Here is a 17,834-nt window from a genome sequence, read left to right as displayed (position 1 = left end):
ATTGGAAACATTTAATTCTGGCCAGCTCCTTCTGCAGTTTGCATGTCCTTTTAGATCACCACTCCTGAGGAGACACGATGCAGACCATCAAGCAGCTGGAGCAATATATTTGAATGCTAAGATCTTTTAATTTCAGGAGTGGTGCTGTTAAAGCTACCTAACCATTCTAGACTCGGCCCAGATTTTGCTGTTCACTTCCTAGAATAAGATGAGCAATGGGCGGGGGGATGTTAACTCTGGTTTTAGTTTTCTTTGTCTCCTGCATTTAAAACAGTGTTTAAGGCGGGCTGGAATACAATATTCTGTTAACTTCTGCCTGTGAAGCCTGCCTAGTAAATTGATGGATGAAATGGACCCATCTGCTCATGATGTCATTAGCTGACGACATGCTGGTACAAAAGTTTAAATTTCTCGATGGAGCAGACCTGATGCACTCATTAAATATGAGCTTTATGTTCAAGCAATTTTAATGCTGAGCAGGAAGCGTTTCCCTGCTGTCCCTACATTTCTACGAATGCTGGGTTAGTTGCAGTTGCTGGTTTTGATATAGACGTTTACAGCGCAACATCTGATCTTTGTCACTTTCCTGTCCCAGTTCTTTAAAAAAATGAAAGGTAAGGGTTCCCAGACAAGACAGAAGTACTGTTTTGGGGGACAGGGGGCGGGCTGGTGTGGAGAACTCCCTGGTCCTGAATGGGGTAACTGTGCCCCTGAAGGACCAAGTGCTCAGCCTGGGAGTCATTCTGGACTCACAGCTGTCCATGGAGGCGCAGGTCAATTCTGTATCCAGGGCGGCTGTCTACCAGCTCCACCTGGTACACAGGCTGAGACCCTACCTGCCCACAGAATGTCTCCCCAAAGTGGTGCATGCTCTAGTTATCTCCCGCTTGGACTACTGCAATGCGCTCTATGTGGGGCTACCTTTGAAGGTGACTCGGAAACTACAACTAATCCAGAATGCGGCAGCTAGACTGGTGACTGGGAGCGGCCACCGAGACCATATAACACCGGTCTTGAAACACCTACATTGGCTCCCAGTACGTTTCCGAGCACAATTCGAAGTGTTGGTGTTGACCTTTAAAGCCCTAAACGGCCTCGGCCCAGTATACCTGAAGGAGCGTCTCCACCCCCATCGTTTTGCCCGGACGCTGAGGTCCAGTGCCAAGGGCCTTCTGGCAGTTCCCTCATTGCGAGAAGCAAAGCTACAGGGAACCAGGCAGAGGGCCTTCTCGGTAGTGGCGCCCGCCCTGTGGAACGCCCTCCCATCAGATGTCAAAGAGATAAACAACTATCTGACATTCAGAAGACATCTTAAAGCAGCCCTCTTCAGGGAAGTTTTTAATGTATGACATATTAGTGTATTTTTGGTCTTTGTGGAAGCCGCCCAGAGTGGCTGGGGAAACCCAGCCAGATGGGTGGGGTACAAATAATAAATTCTTCTTCTTATTCTTATTCTTATTATTATTATTTTAAAACCTACATCTTAGGAAGTGGCTAGAAGGCAACTTGGCTGCATTTAGGCTTAAACTCTGTGCCTACAACTTCTAACCTTCAGCATTTCATTAGTGTTATATGCATAATGCAGAAGTCGCGTACCCCACTGCTTTCTCTGTGTTTCAAAACATTTAAGGCTATGAAAATAGGCTCCCTAGCCCCCCCTCCCTGCCCAGTTAATAGGAACTTGTGTGTGTATATATTTCCTAGGCAAATCGAGCTTTGACACATTGCTGCTTGCGAGTCTTCCGCCTTGGCACATGCATGGCCTGAGGAGCTGAGCAGCTCCCCTATGTGATGAAGTGTAGAAGGACTCTAATGAGGCAGCCTAGGCGTTTGCCTCAAGGACTTGATATGGTGTGTCACAGCCTCTTATCATCATCAGCTTTTCCTCCAAATTAGCTAGAGCATCATGGCCAAGCTAGTTCCTTTCATTTGCAGCTTTGTACAGTCGTCTTGTGCATTTCTATATCTAGCCAATAAGTTTCGCTCTTGCTCCCATTTTCGATGGGCTTGCCATTTTTTTTTACTGCTAAAAGCAATACATACCCTACAGTAGAATCTAGATCTATATAGGCTGTGCTGTGCAGTAGATACTAATTTTAAAACCACCCCTTTATCCCTAAAAGAAAAATAGTGTGCGCTCCATTGTCTTCCACTTCCTGTACTGGTTTAGCAGTAGCCTCACTGCAATACAATTTCCACTTGTTCACATTCCTGCTGACACATTTAATACCCCCAGGGAAGTGAAACAAGTCACCGCCGAACCTCTGGCTGGGAAATGAGTGAGGGCTGTAAAGAATGTTTGGCTGCTCGACATTCGAGTCTACGCTGCCCTTGCTGATAAAACAATGCTATTTATACGCTGCAGCAAAGGATGCTGGAGTGCCCCAGTGCAAAATGTCCCCGTTGTCCTCTGAAGTCCTGGGCAAAGTTGCTGGCTGAAATTCAGGGCAGGCTCGATACTTGAGCAACTTCAGCATTGTCTGAAAGACAGCAGGCAGAGCGTAAAGTCTTCTCAGTGACCTTGTCACGTTGAAGGAAACTGCTACTGCAGAACATCCATTGCTTTCAACCTTGATTGCTTAAATCTCCTGAATGGCCAACTTTTTTATATCTTTTGTTCCTTCTCTACAAGCCAAAGAGGTCCCATGCATATGCATGTATCCGACTGGTTTGGATATCTTCACCAGGCCACTCAAAAAAAAAAAAAAAATTCCCTATTGAGATTCATACTTTGCCAGCCATCATCTCCGGTATTACAGTGGTACCTCAGGTTACAGACGCTTCAGGTTACAGACTCCGCTAACCCAGAAATAATGCTTCAGATTAAGAACTTTGCCTCAGGATGAGAACAGAAATCATGCTGCGGCGGCAGCGGGAGGCCCCATTAGCTAAAGTGGTGCTTCAGGTTAAGAACAGTTTCAGGTTAAGAACGGACCTCCAGAACAAATTAAGTACTTAACCCAAGGTACCACTGTACTACATTTATTCTATTTCTTTAAGATTTTGCCAAGTGCCCTTGGTCTTTTCATCTTTATCCTCCTCTCTTTTCTCATCCATGAAACGAAAACAGTATTTTCCTCATGAAACGTTTTAACTAGATGGGTTCATATCATGCTTTCAGTACTTCTGGGATATTTATATGAGCAAAGGTATTGGTAAATGTTTTAAAACAAGTATCAGTAATTAAGATTAAGCAGAACCACCTTCCATTTATTTGCTTCTACACTAAAAATGCACAGAAGAAAGTTAGGAGTGGAGTTTGGGAGGAACTTGAGCTTCCCACCAAACAGCTGACCCTTGGTGGGGAACAGAATATTCTGGAAGCCTTCCCAGCATGTTAATATGCTTTGAACAGGCTGGCAGAAATCTCAGCCCACCCACCTTCTGCTCTGTGCTGCGTTGCAGTTTATGCCACAGCTAGCCCACCTGAGGCAGCCCAGCCTGGGAGGAGATCCCAAAATGGCAGCATTGGTTTCAGAATGGCTGGAACAAAATTTTATTTAGCTTTCCCTTTCAAGCTCCTGGCCGAGTCCTAATGCCACGCAACCAGGGATTCCGGTGGTGCTGCAATCAAAGGAGATATAGGGCTGGTGTCATCTTTATGTGTACTGCCGCACATATGAAAGTAATTTGTCATCTCTCATGTCCTGGTTTGCTGCTCTTGATTTTTGCAATATACAAGGTACTATCACTTCAAAGGTGATAATCTTATCTGAATAGCTGAAGGGAAAGCGACTTCTTGACAGCATTCATAAGGTAGATGCTAGAGTTTTATCTCTCAGTGCTATCATTCAGTGTGTGCTGTTGTTTGGCTCATTGGGTAAATGGTGTGGGCCTCACTTGTCCCATCCATGTATCAGGTTTTTAAAAAATCAATGTCTTTGTCACATTGCTCTTTCAGCTGCTGAATCAGAGTTAAGAGGCAGCTCTGTTAAATTCTGCATGAATGAGTTGTTGTTATTATTATTACTATTAGGCAAGCACAATGCTAGAAAGTCTACATAGACACTCTGGAGGATGAGGAACTAGTAGTTTCTTCTGTCTATTTCATTTCTTTGTTTGGATTTCACCCAGTCTTAATTGGGGGTGTAGAGGGAAGACTCTGGCCCCATTTTCATCGCCATGCTCTGGAGCGTGCCACACATTAATAGGTTGTCTGGGGAGGAATTGTACTCAAATGCTGATGAATTTTCATGAGGACTTTTTTTTTTAAGATCACAAGCTGATGTGAAAATGTGCAGAACTGAACTTGAGATTGGAAAATGAGAAACTGAGAGAAATGGAAAATGGATAGATTTGCACATCACTCCTCAATATTGAATAACCGTAAACTTTGGCTTCAGGTTAAAGGGCTTTCCATGGCAGAGGGCCATGTGTTCAGGGAGGCATTTGAACTCCATTATTTCTTCCTCTTTTTTAATTAAGCATGTGGTATTGGCTTAATTCATTTATTTCCCTTATCTGCCTTCTGATGTTTCTGTTCGTTAAATGGTTCCCCACCAAATGTGGCATTACAAGTCTTATCTTGTAAAATCTAGCATCTTATATTCTCTCAGTTTCAGCCAGTGAAGAAGTATGGTTTGTTGGTATCTCTCACTGCAATCACAGCCAAGTAATACAAGGAGAAGCAAAGTGAAATCCTCATTAAAGGGGCACAGCTCTGGGTTAATGAGGCTACCCTCTCTAGCAATCACACTATTCATTTCTAAAACCTATAGAAAACTTAAGTCGCAAAAACAAATATAGGCGTCTCTTAGGGGGTGGTACTACTGAGACCTGTTAATAAGAACGCTTCCCTCTCTTTTTCTATATGGGAAGCAGGATCAGATGCCTTATATATCAGGCTTTATGACTGGGACATTGAAAAGTATCAGAAGTCTGTATTCACTGGGACTCCTCCATAAGTGATTTGTGGAACAAGGGCTTCGAAACTGCATTCTGTACTTCAAAAGGGCAGCAGCTTAGCCAATATGCAGCTGGTTTTGATCATTATATATTACATACATTTTACAGTATATGCATTAAACAAAAGAAACAAGCTGTTTCCTCTGTGTTTTGAGAAGTGAATCTTCCTGGAAAATCTTGGGTGGAATTTTTTGTCTGCCACGTTTTGTTTTTTTAAGGAGAAGAAAAGTAATCCTGTAATGTCAGTCAGTACCACAGGAATTCAAGTGCTGCTCTGCCACATACTGAGTAGAATATGCTGTTGAAAACAGCCCATGTTTTTTGGTGGCTTTATAAACTGGGGGGGGGAAACCACCCCAGAATGTTGTTATGACCATCCTTTTTGCACTTATGAACTCCTATTTGCAGAATTGCAGCTTTTGATAGGCCACCTAAAGCTCCACTAGCTTGAAATATAGAATTTTTGCATGTGTTAATCTCCTCTTAACTTGGTCCTCTAGATGACTAGAATTGTGGAGTCTAATCGCCATTCTAGCATCCTGTCTCTGCCTTCTTCCTTCTTTGGTTTTATCAGAGGAGATCAGGGGGTGGTGTTGCCTGGCAACTGCCAGCAGGGGAAGACTTGCTTTGCCATGAGCGGGTTCCAGCTGCTCATCCCCACCTCCTTGCCTCAGAGGCTATTGCTCAGAGAACCTCTGCCCAAGACGTGGGCAATTTCCTAAGAGGTGGCGACCAAAGAGCAACACAAGAGAAGACTAAGGATGCAGGTGGAAATGCCACCTGAATAATCCTAACGCCCGTTGGAACACAATTTGGACAAATTGAGTTATACATGGAGAAGACCCTCTGGTTTCAATGTCTTCTCTTTCATTGCCTAGTTGGATGCAACCCAATGTTATTTCTGCTCCTGGTACCAGATCTGAATGCAATTTTCATTGTGTGAATCTTTGGTAAGCACAATTAAGGCACATGACTTCCCGCAAAGAATTCTGTGAACTGTAGTTTACCCCGCAATACCCAGCAGCCTTAGCAAACTACGGTTCCCAGGATTCCTCGGGGGAAACAATATGCTTTAAATGTGCATTAATTTATGGTGCGGATGTGCGCTGCCTTGGAGCTATAAAGCAGTCTTCTAAATAAATAAATTTAAGTAGTTGGATAATAGTTGCAAACGGTAGTTACTTTTTATTTATTTTCCTATATAGTGGTACCTCGGGTTACATACGCTTTAGGTTACAGACGCTTCAGGTTACAGGCTCCGCTAACCCAGAAATAGTACCTCGTGTTAAGAACTTTGCTTCAGGATGAGAACAGAAATCGCACGGCGGCAGCGGAAGGCCCCATTAGCTAAAGTGGTGCTTCAGGTTAAGAACAGTTTCAGGTTAAGAACGGACCTCTGGAACAAATTAAGTACTTAACCCGAGGTACCACTGTATATATCAGCCCAGTAACATGTTCTCTGGGCGACTGACAGAAAATTCTAAGAGCAAAACACAATATTAAAGTAGAAAGCAGCATGTTTTATGTTACCCTGGAGCAGAAGAGCCTTAGCTTACTGGTAGAAGCTGACTTTGCAAGCAGGTTCAATCCCCAGTATCCCCCAGTTAAAATTTATTAGGTAAACAGGTGAGGGGAAAGACCCTCTGTCTGTGACATGGAAGTGCTGATGCCAATCAGAATAGCCAGATCTGGATGAGATGGAGCAAGCAGTCTAAACCGGTATAAGGCTGTTTCCAACGAAAGAGGGAAATGACTAGAATTATGGGTTCCTTTGACTTGCTAAATCCGCCAGTGGCCAACAGGAAGCTAGACTTCATTGCTTAGACCATAGAGTTATTTAATCACATCTCATCTGAAGGCCTGATTTCCCAGGTGTGGAACCATCTCCAGTTCTCCATATAAGGACTTGGCTATCAATTGCATTCACCCTGTGGAAGCAGGCCTGTCAAAGGAGAGTGTTCTTCCCGTTTTGAATTCTGAAGGCTCCCACAGGACAGTCAGAGGAGGCTGGAGAGGAAAAAAATCGCAACCATAGAGAAGGAAGTGACTACTTTTCTCACCTTTAGTGGCTAACTTTCCCTAGAAGTTGAGAGGGGGAACTTTAAGATTTCATGTTTTGGTACAATTGTTAAAGAAAGAGGTAGTTTTTTCTTCAGAATGATGGTGAGGTTATAAGCTTTTCAGGACTGCAGCAAGTAAAAATAAATAGAAGCTTACCTATGTACAAAGAGATTCAAGGCTAATGATTAAAAACAACAACTCCTTAAATATCTTCCTGCAATCACATGAGCTAATGTTGACTTGGTTATGATAGGATTCGCGCTACACCACAATGTTCTTAGCATAGAAATAATTAGTTTTGCTAACCAGTGTGGATTTTAAGTCTATTAACTGTAAAAGCTTGGTTGGACAGTGTTCTCGAAGCCACAAACATGAGTCTGACCAAACTGCGGGAGGCAGTGGAAGACAGGAGTGCCTGGCGTGCTCTGGTCCATGGGGTCACGAAGAGTCAGACACGACTAAACGACTAAACAACAACAAAAACTGTAAAAGCTGAGTTTCAGTTTCTGTTGTATCTAGCTGAATGGCTAAATTAATTTTTTTAATAATCGATCAATCTGTTCCAGAAGAAATAGCTAAGAATATTTAAAGGCCATGATCCAGCCTTTTTCTTTCCAATGCTCAGGTTGCGTTTCTAGCTATTATCTGCTGTTATGTTGTTGTTGTTTTGCCACTGTACACTGTCTTGAGTGATAGGCATTGCAGAAAGATACTATAGAAAAATTAAAAATGAATGGGACAAGGATTGAGCGTGCAATTCATATCCCACATGCAATGCTGGTGGTGCTAAATGGAGAAAAATGGCTGGCAATTGTACTATATGCATTTATATGCTATGACTTCTAGCGATACACTTGGTGCTCACTCTAGTTCCATCTTCCATTTAGAAACTGAGGACACCTTGTTCATCTTCGTGTGGACAGCCTTTACCGGGAGGGAAGCAATGGGAGAGTGACTCTGTTGATTTATCTGAATATCTTGGTGGTTTTCAACACCATGTGGGGATTGGAAAGCTCTCTGTCCCCTGCTCCCTTTCAGATCTGATGGGCTATTATTATTTTTTCTTTAAAAGCAAGGGGATGGGGATAACTTGATATTTCAACCCTTTGCTTCAGGGAAGAGAGGAAGGGAGTTTTCTAGCTTTGACGAGTTACTTGGTGGAGCAGGAAGAGGGGGCATAGGGTTTGCCTAGTTGGCGCTGTTTGGTCAAGTCCCAGGCTTCTCACCAAGTCTGGGGCTGAAAGAGGGGGCAAGGATGCTTTGTCCACCTCCATAGCTTCAGAGCTGGGCAGGATAAAAAATGTATGTTTCTCCAAAACTTCATAGCTCCACAGAAGTACAGAATGGATGTATTATATGTATACTACATAGAGCAAGTGGGACGCGGGTGGCGCTGTGGGTAAAACCTCAGTGCCTAGGACTTGCCGATCGTATGGTCGGCGGTTCGAATCCCCGCTGCGGGGTGAGCTCCCGTCGTTCGGTCCCAGCTCCTGCCCACCTAGCAGTTTGAAAGCACCCCTAAGTGCAAGTAGATAAATAGGTACCGCTTTATAGCGGGAAGGTAAACGGCGTTTCCGTGTGCGACACTGGTGCTGGCTCGCCAGATGCCGCTTAGTCACGCTGGCCACGTGACCCAGAAGTGTCTTCAGACAGCGTTGGCTCCCGGCCTCTTGAGCGAGATGAGCGCACAACCCTAGAGTCGGACACAACTGGCCCGTACAGGCAGGGGTACCTTTACCTTTTTACATAGAGCAAGTATCGCAGCTTGGCAGAGTATCTCGTTTTTGAAACGTGTGTCTAGCATCCCTAACAATCATCCACAAAGATTCTTTATACCTCAAGCCTACAGCTTCACACAGAGGGGAAAACCTTTGGGGCAACCTTGTTCAGAACTGCCCTGAGGCTGAAAAGAACATCTCTTTCGGAGCCTGAAGCAGTCTTTTCCAGTTTGAATCTGTCTCTGTAAAAGTTTGTGTTTCTGGTATCTCATACTATGTGGTAGTAGGTACAACATGGAAGCCAGGCTAATCAGAGAGACAGAAAGAGAGGGGAGTGTGGTTGGTGTACTTTTGGGGGGGGGACGTACTTGCAAATCACTGCACTCATCTGTTGACTTCTGCTTTTGTTTTTCAGGTTCACACTTTCAGGGGTCCACATTGGTGTGAATATTGTGCCAACTTTATGTGGGGCCTCATTGCTCAGGGAGTGAAATGCGCAGGTAACAACTGCTTGGGTCTTTTGTTTCTTTCTGACACTGAATGTTTAGTAGGTTTTGCATTTCACAATGAAATGTGCTCTCTCAATCTTTACTGACTTCAGTTGTAAATAATGTTATGACTCCCATTGGCACGAGAAGTAACTGGATCAGCCTCTTATATTAATCAGAAAGTATATTGGTAATTTGGCACTCTGCCTTTTAACATAAAAAAGCAATAAAATGGAGGCTGAAACAATGCTAAAATCATCATAAAACAGCAGTAGTTGCAACAAAACTATAAATTATAAATTCTGAAAGTCAGAGTTTCTCCAGTTGGATATCATTATGTGTTGATAGCATCCAAGAGAGAAATCGCTGTGAAGATTCTGCAAAAGCAAACAAGCTTTAAGCTACAAAAATGTAGTCCAAGAAATCAGTTTCAATAAAATATGTATATAGGTGAACATCACACAGTTGCAAGGAAAATCCCAAGCTTTCAATATGCGGTTGAATTTACTTCTTAGGGTGGTTGTCTGTCTATCACAGATTAGTGCCATATGAATGAATGAGTCAGTTTATGGGTGTCCAGCACACATTTGATTTGATTTAATATTTGTATTCCACTTTTCCAACAGCAAATGTTGAGCTCAAAGCAGCTCACAATAATTAAAACAGCATCAAAAGCCAAACAAACATTGCAATCACCACACATGAGCATACACAGCATGTGTGGATTGTTACGCAAATGCCGAATTGTTTCTACGTCATGAATATATGTTTTCGGAGAGCCATGTTGGTGGGGGAATGGGAAAACACTAAAACACAAATCCATATACATGGATTTTTGTGAATAAAAGTATATAAACATTCTGTCCACTTCCAAATGGTGTCTTCTCCCTTGGAGCATAATAATGCTAAGACTGTATAGACAGGCATGCAGTGCTTCAGGGGGAATCCTGCTGTGGAAATAAACTCACTGTTCTTTAGATATACTGCTGTCTTAAACCAGATGAAGCCCAGAAAGTTTTCTTTTAATTCTTGCAAATAAAATAGTCTACGTTTCTTATTTAAAATAAAATTCTAGCCGTAGATATCAAAACATGTGGCGGATTCTTAGTTGAGCTTGTTATTCTAAAGTAAATCATGTTAAATTATTATGGTGGGCACTGTCAAGACTTTTAAATCTCTCTGATTTCAACCAAAGAGTTAAATGCCGCTTCTCTTATCACTGAAATCAGTAGGACTTGCCTAGAGTGTTCATCTTTGGCTGGGTTGTGCCCAACATTTTTTTTAGAAATGTTTATAGACCAATATTAAATTACAGAGAGTACAAAGGAGAAGAAAACTGTCAGAGGCAGGCAGATTTTTTTTTTTGCACATGAAGTTGTTGTGAAGCTACCTAGTTTGAGATCAAGGCGGGCAAAGAATGTAATCAAGATTCAGAAACAGTTGCTTGCTGGAGGGCAACATCGAAAGAGCATAGGCCTACAGTTGCTCCTTCAAGGTCCTAGTTAGCATTCTGTGGTCAGGATCCAATCCTTAGAGCACCAAAATTGGAATGGGCGCTTATTAGTCATGTAAAAGCAATGTCAGCTGTAAAGCAAGCAGACGAAAACTGTATAAAATTCTGAGTCCAGCTGTTTTTGAGCAAAGTCCAATGAACAGAGCATACTCTGATTACTTTTGCAATGTTGCATGTCAGCAGAAGGAGAGAAATAATGGGGCGGGGGGCAGGGGGGGTTGGAATGCTATGTGGAGATTTTTCCAGTAAACACGTAGATTAATTTATAGCATGAGAGCTTGTCAATGCCTTTTCAACAGAGTAAATTTTATAATCAGTATCTTTTCAGCAGTGCGTGACATACCATGGCAACTAGCTTGCCCCTTCTCTCTAAGCTGGCATGTAGGTGGATGGCTTTCCTCCCGCATGGCTACCGTTTATATAATAATGTTCTTTCACACACTGTGCATCGCCATCTACATTAAAATAATGTTTTAGGGCCAGATTTCACACACACACACCCCAAGTCCTTGAGTGGGAGGAAGAAAATTAAAAGTGGCTTCCTGCTTTACCCTGAACAAAACACAGAACAAACTTCCTTCCTTATCGCCTTTAAATTTTCTTGAGCTTTGCATTTGCTTTGGGGGCTTGTACTATTCAAACTTAAAGCATCCTCACCTTGGGCCATCAAGCCAAGTGTCATAGGGCAGGGGTCAGCAACCTTTTTCAGCCGTAGGCCGGTCCACCGTCCCTCAGACCATGTGGTGGACCGGACTATATTTTGAAGGGGAAAAAATGAACGAATTCCTATGCCCCACAAATAACCCAGAGATTCATTTTAAATAAAAGCACACATTCTACTCGTGTAAAAACATGCTGATTCCCGGACTGTCCACGGGCCGGATTGAGAAGGCAATTGGGCCGCATCTCGCCCCCGAGCCTTAGGTTGCCTACCCCTGGCATAGGGAAATCGGTTCACAGCAGGTGTGTTTTTAGAGGGGAGGCTGAGCCCCAAGTTTTAGGTGTTGAGTCCCAGATCTTTTGTCCCTCCCCTTCTGTAAACTGGTTTCTTTTTTTAGTTTGTTTCAGGGTGACTAGACATGATACAAAGTGGAGTGCTCATGAATTATTATTATTATTATTATTATTATTAATAATAATAATAATAATACCCTGCCCTCCCCAGCCAAAACCGGGCTCAGAGCGGCTAACATCAAATGTATAACACATTAACATAAAATCAGACAATCAATTAAAATACATCCTAAAAGCAGATCAGGATCAGAATAAAATCCAGTCAGATGGCAACCCTGATCTCTTGTGACACAGCGTTGCACCAAGCCGGGGCCACAGCTGAAAAGGCCTTGACCCTGGTCGAGGCCAGTCTAATCTCCTTGAGGCTTGGGACCTCGAAAATGTTATTATTTGTGGGCCATAAGGTCCTCCGTCATGCATACCAGGAGAGGCAGTCACGTAGGTGCAAGGGTCCTAGGCTGTATAGGGCTTTAAAGGTTAAAAACAGCACCTTAAACCTGATTCTGTACTCCACCAGGAGCCTGTGCATCTGATATAGCACTGGATAAATGTGATCCTGCAGTGAGGACCCAGTAAGGAGTCTCGCTGCGGCATTCTGTACCCGTTGGAGTTTCTGAGACCTCAGCCACCTTCCATCTTAATTTGTCCAGAGACAATTGTTCTCGTTTTAATATGTCCCTAAATTAGCAGTTCTTGCCAATAGATTGCAGGTGGAGCAGAGGGGCCAGTCCATACTGGGCTCAGAAAATCTTGCTGGCATGCTATAGCTCAGAGTAAGCCCAGTGTTTGTTTTTTTCCACTCTGAAAGTCAACCAAGCCTTGCATCTATTCATATAAATTAGTTTATGCAAAAAATGTGTCATGGGCATATCCCCAAGTCTTTGAAAGTGTTGAACAATGTCTCTGCTTCAAGGAATTGTTGTGCGGTCAAAAGGAGATGAACCCAAGTGCAATGCCCTGAGCTTCTCAGAGGATGGGTGGGATGCAACTGGGATAAATAAATGCTTGCATCTCAGTTGCTGTTGCATTGACACTAACTTGTAATGGATAGATCAAGCAAAACAGCATTGCCAAGGCTAAGAAGGAGCTTGGCCAAAAGGCAGCTTCAAAGACAATATTTGTAACCGACTCAGAAGGAGGTTTAGCCTAAAGAGGAGATGAAAGCCTTAGAAACCGGGTAGCTCACTTTACCCCTGAAGGGCGTGAATGCTCTCCTCTAATTCCAGAGGAGCAATGAACAAAGGGAAGAGATGTTCCGTATCAGAGGGACACAAGATTCCTTTGGGTAATGGTGCCTTCCAAGAGTGCAGGTCTATTACTGTGCCATGATTGATTGATTGATTGATTGATTGGGATCATTCATTTAGATATGGTTTGTTGTAGGCTGTTTTGTGAGAGTGTTGTTCAGTTAAAAGAAACTATTTGCTTCAATAAATAGCCACATCATAGCATAAAGGTAAAGGGACCCCTAACCATTAGGTCCAGTCGTGGACGACTCTGGAGTTGCGGCACTCATCTCGCTTTATTGGCCGAGGGAGCCAGCGTACAGCTTTTTTTTAAAAAAATAATAATATTTATTACTTTTAAAGATTACAGAGAAGGAAAAGGAAAAGAGAAAAGAGAAAAGAGAAAAAACAAAGAAAGAAAAGAAACAATACAATACAATGTATAAACAATACAAAACACAACCTAAACACATTGAACTAAACTAAACAAAACCCTAACCCACCCTAACCCTAAACAAAACAGAACAAAAACCATTTAAAAACATACATCACACCTTTTCCATACTCTATCTTTCATTCCCTTGTTTGCTCGACTTCCTCTCACCTCCCTTTTTGTATTCCACTTCTATTAATTGTTTCAGCAAATCCTTTCCATCTTTCTCTATTTTCTGTCATATTATAGATATCTTAACATATTTTTTAACCTTATTTTTCATTAAAACTAAAATACTTATATATGCTTAACTCCTTATAATATTTCTGCTAAGGCCATAAAATTTCTTTCCACCATTTTTCTATCACTCATTAATTTTACAGTATTTCTATATATAAACTTTAAATTCTCCGATCTTCTTCCACCATCTCCTCTCCCTGGTTTCGGATTCTGCCAGTCCTTTCCGTCAATTCCATATAGTCCATCAACCTGGAGATCTTATGTCCGAGGCTCTTAACTCTTTTCCAGGTCCCTTCTGCAGGTCTTCTTCATATTCTTTAATGCCAAAGAGCAGATCTCGGGAAGACTCCAACCTAACCATGCTTTTATTCCTTCTGGACAGGTTAGCCAAATTTCCATGGTTGAAGCTAAGGTATATAAGGTGTTTCATGACATGTTTCAAAATTCCTCCAAATCCAAAGGCCCCCAGAACTCCAATCTCCTCCAGACCCAAGTCCATGTCCCAAAAGTCAGTTAATCCCTGCATAGAGGGATCTTTCCAACTTTCCTTCTTCCGTCCAAGCCGGGATCCAATCCTCAAAATCTGGCTTTTTCTTGATTCAATCATAGAAGGCCTCAACTTGTAATCCTCAATTTGCTTCTGTAAGACTGAGGATCCCGCTTGTATTCCTTTAGGCTCAACAACCACAGCTTTCTCTTTCTCCTCCACAATTTGTCCTGCCAAAGTAGATTCTTGTACCAAGTCCTGAATTGTTTCTGTATTAATGCTCACTTTTTGTCTCCAATTAGTCACTTTTTGTTCCAAGTTGTCAATTTTAAAAGACATGTCATCCGTCTTCTTATGAAGCTGTTCCAGCGAATAGCTTATCTTACATAATACCGTCACAATGGCTTCTCCTGTCAACATTTTAGATGGTCCAAAGTCAATCTCTGGTTCTCACAATTTCTTATCTCGCAGCTGGCGATTCCCCAGTTATACTCCTGTAACAGTTTCAAAGGCTCCCTCTAGAGGGAAACAGTCTCCACTTGTATCAATCCTTTCAAACACAACTCAAGCCATAAAAATAGTTTCAATTTTCAGTTACTTTTCCTCCTTTTTTAAAAACGCAGAAGAGGACAATGGAAACAGTATCTTTCTCTTATTTAACTAGCTGTCAAAAATGTTCTGTTCGCAGTCAATGAACTCTCCCAAAACTTCACTCTTTCTGGCAGCCCTTTTCCAGGTTCAGAGCAGTGGTAATTTGGGTTTTCACTCTCTCCTGCAGGCTCGCTAAGTCCAAAATTTCCCCCCTCTTCTCCTGCTTCCAAGGGGGGTTTTGTAGTTTCAACCGATGGAAATTTAATCCTTTGCCAAAAGCTTTCAAAGACTTTAGCTTATAACGTCTTTGCTTCAATCTATTTACAAAAGAGAAAGGCGGACTTCCTGTTTAAGACCTTCCCCGTTTCGGTGCCAAATTAAGGTATTTAAAGATCCAATTTTCCGTTCTACTCACGGGTAGTTGTTTAAAATCCAATTGTCCACAGGAAAAAGTCAGCGCTCTCCGGCAACAGCAATGCGGCTTCACTCCGTGAAAGAAGCAGTCAATTCGAAGCACCGTGCCACTCACCCCACGTCGCTCCAGATCCCCAAAACAGGGTTTCCCCGCGAGTAGGGGAGGCGCAGAAGGTGCCAGCCGAATCCCAAGTTCACAAGCTTCTCCCGCTTGTGATTTCAAAGGGTCTCCACCTTCGCCGTGGCGGTCAGACCCTGCTTTCCACGGAGCAAGTTCCTCCCGATCGGAGGAGCTCCGCCATTGCTGGAGGCGCCAACCCGGAAGTCTCCGCCAGCGTACAGCTTCCGGGTCATGTGGCCAGCATGACTAAGCCGCTTCTGGCACAACTAGAGCAGCACACGGAAATGCCGTTTACCTTCCCGCCGGAGCGGTACCTATTTATCTACTTGGACTTTGACGTCCTTTCAAACTGCTAGGTTGGCAGGAACAGGGACCGAACAACAGGAGCTCACCCCGTTGCGGGGATTCGAACCGCCAACCTTCTGATCAGCAAGTCCTAGGCTCTGTGGTTTAACCCACAGCGCCACCTGCGTCCCACATCATAGCATAGGCTAATGTAATATACCTCCAGTTTTGTTATGTCCATAAAAGCTAGTCAGCTAATTGACTGAAAAGAATTAATTGCAATGATTCTGTGATCTACCGCACTGGCAGATAAGCAAGGTCAAAGGACAGTTGTCACAACTCTTAAATGTTATAATCGTGTTTGGTGGCAACTGCTGTGTGCAGGACTTGGTGCTTTTGGGACACAGAGCAAAAGTGAATTGGGGTTCCAGGAGTCTAATAATCAGCTGGGTTGCAGCACTAGTAACTGATTCAATGAGCCACAGGCTACTTTCAAAGTGTTCAGCTTTTGTTGCATTGTCCCCTTGAACCCCATCCCTAGGCATTTAGGACAATTTATTCCAACAGTGTGGCCCCCTTCATGACACGCAACACAGCAAGCCTGAAAGTATTAAGTGGTGCGGTGGGGGGCGGGGGACAAGGTTGGTGGGTTGCGGGAGTCACTGTTGCCAGACTGCTGCTCATAGCCAGACATTGGAGAGACCTGTCAGGAGTAAGCATGGACCAATGGTACCAAATAGTATGGGAAACAGCCTTATTAGAAAAACTAACCAACAAACTGAAACTGACACAGGGACAAATAGAAGAAGACACCTTTATGCCCCCCCCCTTTATCACACACACAGCCCAATAAGACAATGACAAGAATCCGCCAACAGCATACGAATCAATATAGCTAACCTGATTCGAAAGCACTCAGCCACCCCACTCACACATGAAAACAAAGTTCACCACAGCCAGTCACAAATAAACAACCACTCCCTAGGCCAACCCCAACCTCTCTCACCACCAAAGGAACACAAGCGAATAGTAAAGAGAACCTGCACAAGCGACGCTGACACCACAAAACCCCACACATACACTGAGTAGAATAAAAGCATTGTCGCCCGACCCCATTACCACTCACCATACTGCCCTCCACCTCTTTCCCCCTTTTCTTCCTAAGGTAACACTAATGTCTCAATACAGTGGTGCCCCGCAAGACGAATGCCTCGCAAGACGAAAAACTCGCTAGACGAAAGGGTTTTCCGTTTTTCGAGCTGCTTCGCAAGACGAATTTCCCTATGGGCTTGCTTCGCAAGACGAAAACGTCTTGCAAGTTTGTTTCCTTTTTCTTAAAACCGTTAATACTGTACAGTTGCGACTTGACTTCGAGGAGCAACTCATAGCACGCGGTGTGGTAGCCTTTTTTGAGGTTTTTGAAGACTTTGGTGATTTTTGAAGCTTTTCCAAAACTTCTTTTGCAGCCATTTGGTAAGTTAAACTTTTAAAACTTTTTTTGGGGTTTTTGGATTTTGGGTTGGGGTGTTCGGAATTCAAGGACTTGGTGTTGGGGAGGGGTTTGCAAGAATCTGGAAGTTTGTGTGGTTTTTTCCTGCATTTTTATGATTTTCTGTGACCATTGAGCCACTCTGCTGTTTTTTAAAAAAAAAATTCTGGGTTTGAATTTCTGTGTGCTGGGTGACTGGGGGAACAGTTGGGGAGGGGTTTGCAAGAATCTGGAAGCTTGTGTGTTTTTTTCTGCATTTTTATGATTTTCTGTGACCATTGGGCCACTCTGCTGTTTTTTGAAAAAAATTCTGGGTTTGAATTTCTGTGTGCTGGGTGACTGGGGGAACAGTTGGGGAGGGGTTTGCAAGAATCTGGAAGCTTGTGTGGTTTTTTCCTGCATTTTTATGATTTTCTGTGACCATTGGGCCACTCTGCTGTTTTTTTAAAAAAATTCTGGGTTTGAATTTTGAAATGCTCTTTACAGTATGTGTGACTTTAAAGAGCACTTAATAAACTCTTGTTGTACCAAATTTGGCTTTGTTTGGACTTTTTTTGACCATAGGAACGCATTAATTGAATTTCAATGCATTCCTATGGGATTTCGTGCTTCGCAAGACGAAAAATTCGCTAGACGAAAAAACTCGCGGAACGAATTAATTTCGTCTTGCGAGGCACCACTGTAAATGAAACTGATCTGTAGAAAATGTAACTTGAAAAAAGAGACATTGCACATACTTTTGGGCACCATCCCTCAGGCCAACAAACTTTGCAGGCTTGTTGAGTAGATAACATGGGGAAAGGGGGACTATGCATGGCCTCCTTGAGCCCTTTGAAGGAAAGGTTGGCT

The 17,834-nt window shown here is 43.1% G+C and overlaps 1 protein-coding gene and 1 long non-coding RNA gene across 5 annotated transcripts in view; one reads left to right on the top strand and one right to left on the bottom strand.

Annotated features, from left to right (window-relative positions):
• The window catches only part of CHN1 (chimerin 1), a 106,818-nt gene that overhangs the window by 77,816 nt on the left and 11,168 nt on the right, over positions 1–17,834 (top strand). For all 4 annotated transcript variants that reach the window (XM_083631030.1, XM_083631032.1, XM_083631031.1 and 1 more), the window contains one exon: positions 9,100–9,184. In XM_083631030.1, coding sequence (XP_083487156.1) covers positions 9,100–9,184 — 85 coding nt within the window. The remainder of the gene's footprint in view (positions 1–9,099; positions 9,185–17,834) is intronic.
• Positions 1,531–17,677, bottom strand: LOC310743664. The gene is made up of 3 exons (XR_014539160.1): positions 16,669–17,677; positions 6,159–6,301; positions 1,531–2,794 (listed from the first exon to the last, which is right to left on the bottom strand). It is a non-coding gene; the product is annotated as an uncharacterized lncRNA (long non-coding RNA).

The sequence above is a fragment of the Podarcis filfolensis genome, assembly GCF_964270895.1.
Source record: "Podarcis filfolensis genome assembly, chromosome: 1".
Classification (NCBI taxonomy): Eukaryota; Metazoa; Chordata; class Lepidosauria; order Squamata; family Lacertidae; genus Podarcis; species Podarcis filfolensis.
The sequence above is the reverse complement of the archived record's forward strand: the minus strand, read 5'-3'. Positions and strand labels throughout refer to the sequence as shown.